This window comes from Crassostrea angulata, chromosome 4, assembly GCF_025612915.1.
Source record: "Crassostrea angulata isolate pt1a10 chromosome 4, ASM2561291v2, whole genome shotgun sequence".
Taxonomy (NCBI): Eukaryota; Metazoa; Mollusca; class Bivalvia; order Ostreida; family Ostreidae; genus Magallana; species Magallana angulata.
The window spans coordinates 24656392-24671366 of record NC_069114.1 but is presented as its reverse complement, the minus strand read 5'-3'; the positions used below and the strand labels follow the sequence as shown (position 1 = coordinate 24671366).

Here is a 14975-nt window from a genome sequence, read left to right as displayed (position 1 = left end):
CAATCCAAAGTCAACATGTTTTTGCTTGATTTTTACAGGAGCAGAAATGTTTTATTGAGAATGTGTGTTATGATATTGGAGCTTTGAATCCATCCAACTCCTCCTTATTCTGTAACCCCTATGAGAATTTTGAGGAGTGGAGCATCAAAAGAGGTAAAAGCTCTGAAAAAGATGATTTTTTGATTTCTTATATCAGAGATAAAAATCTCTTAATCATTAGAGCCTGTATAAACTCTGCAGATGATCAGCACAATTAATTTATAATTATTAAGTGTCAAATCTTGAATTAAAAGACTTGATTCACAATGATTTTTGTATACTCTTATACAGATCACCCATTGGTTCGAGACCAGCCTGAGCTGTCGACACACTACAACCAGAGCTCCGGCGACTTCCTGTTCCTGTGTGAGGGAAAGGTCAGTGCGGAGAATGCCTCGCAGTCCTTTGTCGTCTGGAGTGTAGATGGAAAGAGAGTCGAGATGTCAGCAATCAATGCAACAGACGACAGGAAGTTCATGGCAGAAATATCCTACAGAGACCTTGTGAACTTTACTTACGGCTCAAAGGTAGGGTTTGATATATGGCAAGTATTTGAGGGGTTGGATTCTTATTCTTTTGAGGTTTCGCTGCAGGAATCAAGTTCTTACATTATAAACTATATTTTATTTACATTTTATTGTGACCTGTCACAGTCATCGATAAACTGTCCAAGATACATACATGTAGTTAAATTGCATGCGTTTTTTTCCTAATATTATTGTAGCAGTAATATATTATGCTTGAATTAATTCCTGCGTGTGTGGCTTTTCAGGTGGAGTGTGGAATAGTGGCCTGCTTTATCAACAACTGTGAGAACACAACAAGCCCTGTTTTGAATGGCCGACCAATTACAGCAACTATTACAGTGAGTAGAGAAAAAAGGTCTTAGTGAGACATTTTATATGAGAATTATAATATACTAATAGTGGTAAACTTCTACATCATCAGAGTAAGTAAATTCATGACTTATATCTGCAGGCCGACAAAGAGGAGTTGCGCATTGTTGAAGGCGGTGAATCTTCGGAGATAGAAATCGAGTCAGACTTTCCTCCCTTCATCTTCTGCCCATCTGGAGACTGTGAAATCATCGTGCAACCAGAAATGGAGGGTTCCAAAGAACTGAAATGTGAGGGCCAAGCGGTACCTCAGGTCTTACTGGTAGGGGAATCCGAGAAAGGAGAGCTGAAAATCTCTGGTGAAAACTGGAGGAACAAACTTGTCATCTCCGTACAGGCCAACATGGACATGCTGAAAGATGGCGACCAAGACAGGGAGGTGATGCTGGTGTCACGTGTCAGGGACAGGAACCAGACAAGTCAGCAGATGGAGACCAGTCAACGCACTGTAGTTACCAGGAAGAAAGTAAGAGATTGAAATAACCAAGTCGTGGAAAGCTACAAACAGTATCAAACAGGATTGAATTATACTTGTATGGTTGTTAATTTATGTCATGCATGTCTTGCATCATTTAATGGCTTTGAGCCCTGATTTATGTTAAACAATAATTATCTATCAATCAGAAATGAGAAATATGATTTATTTTCATACAAAGAAACTTTTGTGAGATAGTGTTCTTGATATTCAGGTCAAGGTGATGGACCGCCATGAGTCTCACCTGTGCAGCTCCATCAACGATCCTCACATGAGAACCCTGGATGGAAGGTACTCTCTTTTGAACATGTACTGATGTTTTAGTGGTCTGGAAAGTATGTGTAATTCACTAACTTTGTACCAACACCTTCACTTCTTCTGTGAAGTGCTTGACAAAAGATCCTTACAATTATAGAGGGATCATCAGGAAAAAATGGAAATAACTCTCACCTATTTTTTTTGCTCTCTTTCTTTTCTTTTGAAGAGATAGTTTGTGTAGAAATTGAAAAGTTGAAGTACTTTAAGAAAATTGTTTTTATTCATGTTTATTCTTTCCTTCTTCGTAGAAAATACAACAATTTCTTTGAAGGGGAATTTGTACTTTACCGACACACAACAATGCCATATGAGGTATATACACAACCATAAAAAATGCCTAGTAATTTGTAAAAAGCTGTTTTCAATTCACTCTGTGGGCATGTTTCTTATGAAAAATGATTGAGTTCATTCATTCAGAAGTTATTAAACAATGTCAATGAAAATTCGTTGATTTTGATCTGCAGGTGCGAACTTTCTACAAAAATTGCAATGGAAAAGCCTCCTGTAATTGCGCTGTCGCTGTCAAGGTGGAAGATGATGTCATCGTGATTGACAGGTGCAGTGAGGTCAAAAGCCGTAAAGTGACCGCCAAGCCAATCCAGATCAGGAGTTATATTAATGGGGATGTAACTCCGGGACTAAGGGTGTACCGCACAGGGGCAGAATACAGGGTAAGAACTCATTTCTTGAACTGCATTAAGTGTTTTTTGTTAACTGTTCTGATCTTTAGGTATTAAATTTATTGGTTGTAAACTTAGATAAGAAACTAATTTTATTGGAATTATTGATATGACTAATGCTGTGGAACTTTGAATTAAGAAATGAAAATGTCTCTACATAAAAATCTAAATTCATTGTGTTAGGTTTTAAAACTTATCTAAGTTGATGATGTCCCTTTATCTGAATTATAAGCAATGAATTTAACTTATTTAATCCTTCTTCATTTCAGATTTACATGCCCTCAGGAACTTACGTGGTAGTGAAAGATGGAAAAAGGAGAACCAGTCAATTCCTGAATGTCTGGCTCCACGCCTCTCCCATGGACTTCAACCGCACAGAGGGTATGAAAATGTCTCAGCATTAATGATTCTTATCCAATATCAATCTCATATTTTTTCACCCCCCCCCCCCTCAAAAAAAAATTACTGATAAAGTATAAAAAAAAATTTCAAACAATATTTTAATTTACTCATTGTTTAACATTTTTATCATTTTTTTCAATTAATGTTTCATGATAAACACAAGATTTTTGTAATTTTCTCAATTTCGCAAGCAATCGTTATGTATTTTTATAATTTCCCCTTCATTTTATTTATAATTATGCAATGTCACTGTGTGGTATAATCCAGGACTGTGCGGAACACTCAACAACAATATGGAAGATGATCTGATGAAGCCGGATGGAACCATTGTGGAGACCAAACAGAACCGTCCCAAGGCCTTTTCCATCAGCTGGAGAGTGGAGTAAGATCCCAATAGATACTTGAAACAGGGATCCTAACAGATAAATCCCATTAAAAAAATACTTTCTATAAAGTTTATATATTTAACTTACAGAATTTGTTATAAGAATTTTTGAATAAAATTTGTCAGGCATATAATTTCATTTTTTTTTTTAGCCCTGATGAAACTCTATTCAATGGCTTCTGCCCAGATGTGATGGTCAACTCGAATCCAAGGGAACAGTTCTACTGTGACCCAATACACAACCTGACCTGCTCGAAACTGGCCACAGATTTTGGATGTCAGCAAACCAAATTAAGGGGTAAGTAAATGATGCATTTACCTTAAATACAGGAACACCACTGAAAGCTTTATAAATACTTTGTATTGCGTGCAAAGATTTGCAACAAATTAACAGGAATCAAGAGTTTTAAGGAACTCAAAATCACATGGCAATCTAACTTAACAGAAACAAAGTGTTTGTTTTATTATGATCTAAAGACTCTTGGCATTTATGACAAGTTCAAATGCAGAATTGGGCATATATTGAAAATTGCCTTTATTTGAGATTTATTTTATTTTTTTTGTTTGTCTTTATAACAGGCAAGGATATTACAGATGAAGTGTTGAAAAATGCAGTTGCTCCCAAAAAATGTATCACCATACAGCCCCAGATTGCTTTTGAATATGATGTAAATTACACCACACCGGTAAGAAATAAGGCTTAGAGAGTATACCTGATAAGAATACTGTAAATTCCTTTGATTACACGAGTACTTAATTCCGTGATCAAATCAATTGTATCAAATCTCGAGAATATATAATCGCGAACACAGAACATTAATCCATATTTCTTATAGTTCCCCACTCTCATAAAACAATGGTGAGATTTTAAAATCCGCGAGGGGCGCCTCTCGTGATTTTATGCTGAAATAAATTACTCGCGTTTAATTACAATTTTACAGTAAGCTTTTGTAGACAAGAACATTGCTGTCTTTAGTCTTAAAACACTTAACTGTAATATACAGTAAAACATGGTTATAGCGAACACGTTTATAATGAATTGACGCTTACAGCGAAGTAAATTTCATTCCCCCAAGTCTCTATTTCATGTTGTAAACTTGACAGATATAACGAATTACGCTTATAACGAAGTGAAATTGCCCATCCCTGTGACTTCGTTATAACCGTGTTTTACTGTATGTACATGTATGAATTCTTTTATGAATATTGTAAAACTACTGTAAACTTGGATATTTTTTGCTTTCCTAAAATACTGTAGATTTCTAATTAATCGCAAGGAATAAACATCCGTGCAAAATTGCGAAATGCACATCTCGCTAAAATCTCACTTTTATTTTGGGATATTGGGACATGTGAACTACATTAAACTATTTAAAAAAATTAGCATTCATGTTTTCTAGCAATTCGATGGAAAAGAATTGAATCATGGAATTAAGTACTTGCATAGAATAAGCAATCTTCGGCAATCCAAAGAAATTTATATATCATCAGGTACACTGTACAAACAATCTCTTATAGGAAATATCCTGGCCTCAGAATGGCTTGAATGCCACCACAGCCTACCAGCATTGTCTGGACTTTGTCTTGAAAACCAAAATCGGTGCCTCCTGTAACAGCAAGACGGGTGTGTCTGCCGCCATCGGGTTTGATCTGTCCATAGAGTCCTGTGTGGAAGACATCGGGGTAAGCCTGTACTACTGTGACCCCTTTCTGTTAATTTTTTTGTTGTAATGGAGACAAATAGGGCATGTTGTGAATTTAATGTCTGCCTGAAACCTTGTGGCCAATTCAGCAGCTATTTTTAACCGTGTTTGAAATTGTCAACAACAATTATACTTTAGAAGATATACTTAATGACTGATTAATTTTTTATGGACCTTTTTTCCCCATAGCTAACTGGAGACACTAGTTGGGAAATTGAAGCTCTGGAAAGCATCAAGCTGAAATGTATAACAGAGGTGGTTACCAATGTGGAGATGTGGGTGACTATAGGAGGGGTCCCTGCCCCACAGGAAGATGTGGTGGACAATTTCTGTCTGAACGAGTGTAGTGGAAAAGGGGACTGTATCAAAGGTAGGTACTTAAGCACCACCTCCTGAACCACTGTCTCCGAGATTCTTCAGTAGAACATGTTTAATTGTCCATTATTTTCATATAGATCTTACAAATTTTCCAATTTCTTTTGTAAGAAAATTATGATAGATGAAAATGTGCATGTTTCAAAATGCCTCTGGAATAAATCCCTATTAAAATAATATATTCCAACTGATATTTTTTTGGTGGAAAAATGCGGACTGACTTAAATTCTCCAAACTTATTTTTGTTTTTCCAAGTTTCAGGAATCTCATCTGTAAGTGCATATGTAGGTAAAAAAAGCTTATTGAACAAAACTTTTTGTCCTATTTCAAGGTCAGTGTCAGTGTAACCCAGGCTTTGGAGACATAGACTGTTCAATAGACATCACTATCCCACCCACAATTTCCGGGGTCGTTGGGGGTCAGCTCTGTGACGTCAGGGAGAGTGAGGATGGGGAGGAATGTAAGAGAATCGTTCTGTTTGGAGAAAACTTCCAGAGTAATGACTCCCTAGCCTGTCATTACTTCAATGGGGTAAGTCAAGGGGATCTTTTCTGGCCCCCTCTTTTTGTGTAATTTTTATTTCATCCTTTAAAACTAATTTAACCTATTGCAATGGAAACATTTAAGATTCTTTGAACTTTCGTAGAGTGTTTTAGTTTGATTGACTGATATTTCAAAAAGTATTAAGAATCAAATTTATGCTAAGAAAATGAATTTGATTCTCAAACAAATTGGTGCTCTTTCAGCCTGCAAAGTCGGCAACTTACATCAACTCTGAGTCGGTGATATGTCAGATCGAGTCTCCCCGGACAGCCAACATCACTGTCAGTTATGGTGGCGAGCGACAGAGTAACATCATCCGTTACGTCGTTTACGACTCCTTCTGTGACCAGTGTGATGAAGACACGCTCCTCTGTGTGGAAAGGGTAAGAGTTGTCAAAAACAAAACACACTGAGGTTAAAAATCTTTAGGAATCGTTACTAAATTAAAAATATGACTATACATGAAATTCTTACATTAGACAATATCAGAGATTTTCATAGAATTAAGAAGAGTTACATGTATTTGAGTAGATCTTATTTCAAATTTGTGTCTTGTAGACTGATACCTGTAATATTGGAGGGCAGTGTGTGTCAGCAGGGGCTGTATTTGACCAAGACAATCGGTACTCATGTCAGCCAGACGTCAACAGAACAGTGTGGACCAGGATTGAAAGTGAGTGTCTTTTATCCAATCGCTAATTCAGAAAACCACTCTTTTATTCCAAAGTATTAAAATAATGTCGATGCTTTTCATTTGATGCTTTATGAGATAAAACTTGAGTGAATCATGATCACAGAGAATGATGAATTTTAAAAATTGTTTATAGTACATGGTGTTTTTAATGGTAACTCCTCTTTTTTCAGCCTCTGTGATCACTGCCACCAGATTGACCTACATCTCCATTGTTGGCAATGTCTTGATCACCTCTCTTGGGAATTTCTCTCTGGGAGGAGCACCAGGATTGGTCGATGGCTGGAAGGGTGGGCTGGCCCTCAAATTTGACGGACAGTCATACATTGAGGATGGCGACCAGAACAGTTGTCTCCAGAAGCCAGAGCTCTGCCTGAATCTGGGATTCTCCTTCAAGTTCTCACTCAGAATTTCGACCATGATTGACAACTCTTATATTTTCTCGTCAGGCGGAGACTTGTCGGACAGTAGAGGCGTGTCTCTGTACATTAGGAAAGGTCGCATGTACCTGACCTTGAGCACACAGGACTTTGAGTGGACCGTAGTGACTGTTTTTAGAAGAGTCGGGGTTTATTTCGATTTCGAGTTCTCCTGGGGACTGAACTACGGTCTGGAGTGCTTCATGGATGGCGTCAGTGTGGGCAGGGCCCGGGCACCAATAAAGAGGACTATTAAGGGAACCAAGTCATATGGATTCAGAATTGGTGGGCCAATTCCAGGGGGAAAACGCGTGGCCTCTAAATGTGAAGTGGGATCCACAACACTTGTGAAGGCAGAGACAAGAATTGTAACAGCAGTAGGATTTGTCATTGGTAAGGCTGAGTCATTGGTATGCCATGAATTATATTTTTTTGGAAAGTTGCCATTTATGAGAATATTGCTTTTGGGAAACTTAAAGTTTCAAGTTGCCTTCGGAGGATATTTTGATACTGTTAAAAAATAAGAAAAAAAGATGAGAAAATGATTTCACAGCATACTAATATAAAATTTTGTGTTTCCACTAAATGGAGCACTTGCCTGGAGGTCACTTTAGATAGAAAAGTCTGTATCAATTTCCTTTTTTTTAGTGCCTCTACCTCTAGTACCTGTAAAATTTCAAGATAATTTTTTTGAGCTATCTAAAGCTCACCTTAAATCCCCATGTACATTTAACATTTCCCTGTTTACATTATGACCTTTGTGTTTCAGACATTCCCGAGCTTGCGGAAGGCCCCAGGCTGACAGCGTCGTACAAGGAGAATGACACCGAGGCACAGTTCCTGTGCAAGTTTGAGCGACTGCCTCGCGGGGATGTTGTTTACAGAGTCCAGTTCTTTGTGGATGACAAAGAGATCAAAACCTTTAAAGATGTGAAGGGAACAGAAGAGAATTACGTGATGTCAGAGTCAGAGTATGGCGATGGTGGATATGGCGTCAAGGTGGGGGGATTTTTCTTTTGGTCTTTGTTGACGTTTTGGTGATATCAGATATTAAGCAAATATCAGACTATAGATTAGTTTATTTTGCTACATCCTATTTATAAAAAAAAACAATTACTATTTACGAAAATTTATTTGCATGAGCAAGTTGTTAGTCTTATAAAGGATTAATTTCGTAAATTTAGATAGCCATAATTTGGAACAAGGCACCATACTTTACTCAATCTGTTTTTCTCTGTTTTGCAGACATATTGTACAGTGACACCTTGCTACTCCTACAGCTGTCCAACTACAGAAGGTCCCTCACGTAAAAGTAACATCATCACGGCGGAGGTCCAGGTAGGCGGGCTCTACTATACGTCAGGTCCTCTCTCCTAGGGCCACCTTTGTCTGTAGCATCTAGCTAACTAATGTTTGGTAAACTGTGAAACAATTTTTGAGTGCAGTCACCATTTTAATAGGGCCAGTACATGTGTTCAACGAAAAGCAAAAAGAAGAAGACTTAGAAATAACTCAATAACATTATTGTTTGATTATTGATTTGATTATTTGGCAGACATTCATTGTCATTGCAACTTAAAAATATTATCAGGATCCTGTGTAATTTTGTTTCTTGAACAAAGTTTTAGTTAAACAGATCAGAGGATACTTTTATTTATGATACAAAGGAAAATACTTTTGAAATACCCATGATACAAGTATATTTAAGATAAAGAATTGCATGGTCGTAGCACCAATTTTTGCTATGGTTTTATATTTTTGTAGGTTCTAACAAGGGATATAACTGTGGTAGAAGGAGGGTTACCAGGAGAAGTCAACCTTAAACTGACAGTGCCACCTAGGTTGTTGTGTCGACCTGAGGACAGGGCCAATAACTCCTGCTATGTCAAAGTCAGCTCTTATTTCTCTGAAAAGGAACAGCTTTGTCCCAATTCCAACAGACTGAATCAAGCTGTCATTGGCTACAGGTAAAAGCTATACAAATCAACCAGAAGAAATCACTAGAATCCCTCGATCAAAATATTTTGAGCAAGAAAAGGACAGTATTTCAAAACTATCATAATTTTAGAGAACTTTAAGGAAAAATCCTTGCATGAATTCACGTTTGTCAACAACAGGCCTATTGAAACTCATTTCTGTTCTGTAGAACCTTTCTTTAAAATTACTTCTTTGTTGATGTTTCAGTGTCTCTAATGAAATGCCTACTCCATTTTGTGGTAACATCATTACTATGCAGACCTGGGAACGCCCCACTGTGATCCCTGTCTTTGCCTCCATTGACCTTCTGTATGACAAGGACAAAACTAGGTCATTGACATTGAGGTCAGAGGTCATGTGTCAAGGAACTGTCAACTACAACACTACAACAACCACTGTCAAGGTAAGGAGGTCATATCAGAGCAATGTAGTACAATTTTATACAAAGTTTGATTTTTTTTTTGGTTATTAATTTTTAATCTTTTTGGGATGATGATGAGTTTTTGAGACATTTTACATAGTTCTTAAATCACTTCATGTCATATTTTATCAACGCTTATTGAGAACGACAAAAGTGTGATAAAAAAATATTTTGAAAGTGTTAGAAATTGTAATGCCCAGAAATCTTTTATCTTCAGGTCAAAGTTGAGGATGGAGACAAGAGTGCTGTGTGTAAATCTATCAATGACCCACACATGACCTCATTTGACAGTTGGTAAGTCTATTATAGACTAACTAAATACCTTCTTTGACAACTAGTTCTATTTTTATAATGGTTGTCCACCAGATGTATGTACATTTAACTGTTTGTTATTTTTAGGTACTATAACAACTTTTTGGAGGGAGAGTTTATCCTGTACAGACACAAAATCCTCCCCTATGAAGTAAAGTTCCCATGTTTTTATAATTTTTTTTAAAATTAACATAATTATACAGAATTTTTAGTCTAAAATAATGTTAGACCTCAAAGAGGAAAAAAGTGATACAGAAAAAAAGCATATTGTATGAATTAAGCTGATTAGTCTGTATATTTGACAAACTATTCTCTTGGTTTTTAGGTGCGAACGTTTTATCGTAAATGTAACAGGGGAAAAGCCACATGTAATTGTGCAGTGGCGGTGAGATCTGGAGATGATGTCATCGTAATTGACCGGTGTGGAGCTAGCTCCTCAACCAGCAAATACAAGGCCTTGAAGATGACACTGTACCTCAACGGCCAGCTAACCAAGGGCACCAGAGTCATAGCTTATGGTGGAGGCAAGAAATATGAAGTATGAAGGCTTTATATCAACAGCTAATTACATTTGCTGTACAAAAATTTGAAGTATTGTTGCTAATCAATTTACTTGCTTATTGCTTGTTGAAAACTGATTTATGTACTTTTTAAAGGTTCACTTACCTCATGGTGCTGTGGTGACAATTGCCAATGGTAAAGGAAAGAGGCCACAGTTCATCAACATCTGGCTCAAGGCTTCACCAGCTGACTATCAACAGACCGAAGGCAAGGGATTAGACTATTTCTATAGGATTGCTTTGATGAACTTGTACTTATCAATTACAGAGATACTTTATGAATTCAAGAAGACGTGGAATTTTACTTTTTCTCTTTTAATTTTATATTCAATGCTTTTCCTGTTTCTGAAAGTTATGTTACCTTATGCAGAATTTAAAGTCAATCTTCTTCTGATAGTTGCTAGAGGAAGATAGAAATGAAAATACCATCAACATAAATTATAAGCTATGCTTGTATTTGATTATAACATAGAGACCTACAGATATCTAACTAATGGAGTGCTAGTGTAGTAATTATACGAGTCCTCTGTTGAGCAGGTCTGTGTGGTTTGTGGGATGGAGACAAAGGTAACGACAAGACCATGAGAGACGGGACTCTGTTTACAGGGAAGATGGGCAAGTCTAAACAACCAGTGGAGTACTCGCGCAGCTGGAGGTAGGACCCTGTCTGTCTGCTTGTCCTTTTGCATTGTACCCGGTCACTTCTGGCTATATTTTGCAGCAATGTAACATATCATCATACCATCAGAGTTTATGTATCATATCATTTATATATGGCTACATATTACCCCAGAATGCCATCATTCCTCATAATTTTAGATTTATGTAAAATCATGCAGTTTTAGCATTTTAGTAATGTTTAGGAAAGATCATTGATTGTATATGTGTTATATTTTGTAGAATTGATGAGACAGTGGAAGACTCCCTGTACACAGGATTCTGCCCCGAGGACCTGGAGTCGGAGGCAGAGTTTACATACTGCACATGTAACACTAACACACCAGATACTTGCTCTGATGAGGCCATCATACAGAACTGTGCTCCAGCCCTCAAAACCAAGCGAGGCAAAAAGAGGGGTAATAATTTAGTCATACAAATACTACATTTATACATTATTCTGTAACTAACAAAATTGGTATGGAAGATGTTTATATAAATTTTACAGTAACTGACAATCTGTACATATTTAATGAAGTCTATTCAGACACACTTTATGCATTGTTCATATCAAAAGTATTCAGTTTGGCATATATCCCTAAGGACATAAATTAAGTCTTTTAAAAAAATATTAGAGTCCAATTTATGGTTTATAAACATGCTTAGTATGTGACAGTACTTTCAGGACTTTGATTTTGGTTTGATGTTACAGGCAAGGACATTACAGCAGAGCTGTTAGCTAATAATGTGGTGGAGCCGACTAAATGTTTCCTCCAGGAGCCCCAGGTGTTGTTCCAGTACAACGCCTCCCACACCGCCCCCGTAAGTATGCCTCGCAAAATCTGGCTCAAGGGCCCAAAACTTTGACAAGCTCACTTGTGTTTCAAGTCTCGCTCTCACGAAAGGAATATTTAACATATATACTATGGATTAGTAAGATCAAGATCAAAAGTCATGAGATAAGAGGTAGCAATAGTGTAGTGTAAATCTACACTTGATTGTGACACACATACCAGTATTCATTTGCTTAAGGAGTTAGTTGATATTGAGTTGAGTTGAGTGCATTTAACAAGAGTGGTGCTTAAAACATACTTGCTTTTGCTCGTATTTTCTGTTTTGATATGAATGAATTTGATTGAGCAGGAAGTAGGCTGGCCCACACCCAATGGAATCACCCTGGAACAGGCCACGGAATACTGTCGGAACTTCGTGATCCAGTCCACCTCTGGAAGTCTGTGTAAAAATGTAAACAATGTACAGCTGGATACATCCCTTGAGAACTGTGTGGAGGACATACAGGTAAGGGTATCCAGGTGATGCCAGGTGTTGTCTAGTTACATACATAGGCAAATGTACAAATCAGGTAAATTTTTTTGCAGGTAGTTGACATTGTTTAATTCGTTTGGATAATTTCTTTTCAGCTGACTGATGAGAGAGACTGGGCAATTGAGACACTACAGAATGTGAACCAGCAGTGTCAGATTGAGATTGTCTACAACATCACCATCTGGGTGACCATCGGGGGAGAGCTGGTCCCCCCAGAGGACTTGTTTGGAGCCATTTGTCCAGCTGATTGCAGCGGAAATGGGAAATGCAACGATGGTAAATATTTGGATTAGTTGTAGTGACACACTTTAATTTCTTACTTATTTTTCCCTGAACTTAGATGCATACTGGAGAGTGCCCTGATCAGCATTACATGTATGAGGAAATGGTTCAGTAGTCACAGGCTTTTTAATCAGTGACCAAATAATATAATTACAGAATTATTTGGTAATCGAAAAATATTATCTGAAAATTTTATGCATGTGCAGTAAGTGACAGACTTGTTCTCTAGAGGGGAAGCATGTACCAAATTAAATGATACATGCACCTACATGACTGTACATAGGTATGAAATCTTGTCACCACAAGACTACAACATTGTTTTTCTCCCTCTAGGGGCCTGTGACTGTGATGCAGGGTATACTGGAGACGACTGCTCAGTAGCAGAGACCGACCCCCCGGAGCTGGACAGCATTGAGGGAGGGGCTCTGATTGACATCAGTGTGGGCGTGGTCAGACAACTAGTGGTGTACGGAGCAGATTTCGTGGACTCGGACAAACTGACCTGCCACTACTTCCTGTCCAATGTATGGGGTTGTTTCTTGTGTCATGAACTCAGAGATAAGATCATACAAGTACCCTTAAACATTGAAAATGTGAAAATCCAAGATTTTACTGTGCAGTATCAAGAGGCCTTGGTTTAATATTATTCATGAAAATAGCATTAAAAGGAATAAGGCAGCAGGCTTAGGCCTTATTAGTTTTCTCTTTTTGATTTGAAGTTTCCTTTCAATGTGAACAAAGGGAAAGAAAGATGTGTTGATTCTGGATCTTATGTAAAATGTTGTAGAGTAGATCTTGATAAATGCACTATACCTAAGTGTCATCTGTTTTCATTCTATGGCTTATTTCTGTGTTTGACAGGGAACAGAGTTGAAGTTGAGGGCTGTCTATGTGAACAAAGACAGCATACTCTGTCCTTGGGCCGGGGTCAGTGGTCGATATGAACTCAGGGTCAGTAATGATGGGGTCAAGGTCAGTGGACGGATACAGATGGTGGTCTACAACTCCCTGTGTGAAGTCTGCACCTTGGCAACCTGCTCCCCCAGGGTAGGGCTCTAGTCTTATTGGCAAATATACATGTACATATAAAAAGATGTTGTTAATTACAGGTTAAATTACATGATGCAGAAAAGATGGATGAATTGTGTTTGTATTTGTGATGATAAAATTTAATGTATGAAATTAGAATTATTTCTGACAATTTATTGAAAATATATGCATTTCGAAATTACCGGTTATGATTTTAAATCTCAGATATTTCTCTTTGAAAAAACAATGTAAACATATGACTGAAGTTTGGCCTGTCATTTGTTTATTAGCAAGACGTTTGTGTCATCAATGGCCGCTGCTACCAAGATGGTTACGTCAACCCTAGTGACAACAAACAAGTCTGTTACACTGCCAAATCAACCAGAGGCTGGATTGTGCTCACAAGTGAGATATTGACTGTGCTCATGTGAATTATGTTACAAAACTTAAGTGCTTGTGCTCACATTGTAAAATAATTTTTTCCATTGAGAAAATTGCTTAAATGTACCTTATGCTAAAACCAAACATGTAAAAATGCTCTATGTGCTTAATGTGAAAAATTGAAAATTCCTGGTTTATTTGTGCTATACAAAGATTACAACAAAACTAGTTTGCTCCCTACTAATAATTTTTTTTGTTTATTGACTAGTGTTACAATGTTTTAAGTTTCAAAAAATTAGTAAAATGAGCATAGATTGCACAATTTTCAGGGAAGCTTCAATATTGTGTAAAGGCTGCATGATGCATGAAATTTGATTCTTTGTTTTCAGGAACTGAAGTAACAGTCAGAAGGTTTGGTTTCCTGAGACTTGTTGGAAACATCCTGTACACTGCAACTGCAAACCTCCAATTCACCCTGTTTGGAACGCCCAGTTTCGTGTCGGGCCCAACAGGCGCTAAGGCCCTTCTGCTGAATGGAAATGACCAGTTTGTGGATATGGGAGACCAGACAGCACAGTGTATCGGAAACCTGGACAACTGTAAATTAGGACTCACTGTCAAGTTCAATCTCAAGGTCATCAAATTCTCCAAGAAAATGTACATCTTCTCCAACGGTGGCGACGACCGTAATTCTTACGGAATGGCCATGTGGTACGAAAGGAAGAGACTATTCCTGTCCATTAGCACTTCCTCTCAAATCTGGACTGTGAAAACCAAATTCACCAGGTTGAACCAGTTTACATCCATCCGGTTCAGCTGGAGTGTCCAGCTGGGAATCCGGTTGTACTTTGATGGTGTACAGGTGGCAAAAAGAGAGAAATATTACAAACGGAAGGTGAAGAACCTGTTCAAGAAGTTCTACCTGGGATGTTCAATCAAGAGGGACTACTTCTCTAACATTGTCATCGAGGGCTGGGATGTGGCGGAGGCAGTGACTGATGTTGTGAAGGAACTTGATGTCAAGTTTGGTAAGTCTCAGAAAATAGTACATGGATGGAAATCTCTCAAATTCTTGATTAGACTTAACAACAGCTATGAAATCAT

General features: G+C 37.7%; 1 protein-coding gene across 3 annotated transcripts in view; it reads left to right on the top strand.

Moving 5' to 3' along the window:
* Positions 1–14975, top strand: part of LOC128180249 (uncharacterized) — a 68825-nt gene that overhangs the window by 19762 nt on the left and 34088 nt on the right. For all 3 annotated transcript variants that reach the window (XM_052848189.1, XM_052848190.1, XM_052848188.1), the window contains 34 exons: positions 39–153; positions 331–566; positions 812–904; positions 1018–1401; positions 1625–1701; positions 1977–2040; positions 2193–2399; positions 2678–2789; positions 3078–3192; positions 3348–3493; positions 3775–3881; positions 4714–4878; positions 5088–5268; positions 5605–5804; positions 6020–6199; positions 6375–6489; positions 6681–7319; positions 7696–7925; positions 8172–8264; positions 8691–8893; positions 9111–9306; positions 9542–9618; positions 9724–9787; positions 9962–10174; positions 10293–10404; positions 10734–10851; positions 11097–11272; positions 11566–11675; positions 11997–12152; positions 12275–12455; positions 12795–12985; positions 13323–13508; positions 13781–13895; positions 14261–14899. In XM_052848189.1, the coding sequence (XP_052704149.1) occupies positions 39–153; positions 331–566; positions 812–904; positions 1018–1401; positions 1625–1701; positions 1977–2040; positions 2193–2399; positions 2678–2789; positions 3078–3192; positions 3348–3493; positions 3775–3881; positions 4714–4878; positions 5088–5268; positions 5605–5804; positions 6020–6199; positions 6375–6489; positions 6681–7319; positions 7696–7925; positions 8172–8264; positions 8691–8893; positions 9111–9306; positions 9542–9618; positions 9724–9787; positions 9962–10174; positions 10293–10404; positions 10734–10851; positions 11097–11272; positions 11566–11675; positions 11997–12152; positions 12275–12455; positions 12795–12985; positions 13323–13508; positions 13781–13895; positions 14261–14899 (6196 nt within the window). The remainder of the gene's footprint in view (positions 1–38; positions 154–330; positions 567–811; positions 905–1017; positions 1402–1624; positions 1702–1976; positions 2041–2192; positions 2400–2677; positions 2790–3077; positions 3193–3347; positions 3494–3774; positions 3882–4713; positions 4879–5087; positions 5269–5604; positions 5805–6019; positions 6200–6374; positions 6490–6680; positions 7320–7695; positions 7926–8171; positions 8265–8690; positions 8894–9110; positions 9307–9541; positions 9619–9723; positions 9788–9961; positions 10175–10292; positions 10405–10733; positions 10852–11096; positions 11273–11565; positions 11676–11996; positions 12153–12274; positions 12456–12794; positions 12986–13322; positions 13509–13780; positions 13896–14260; positions 14900–14975) is intronic.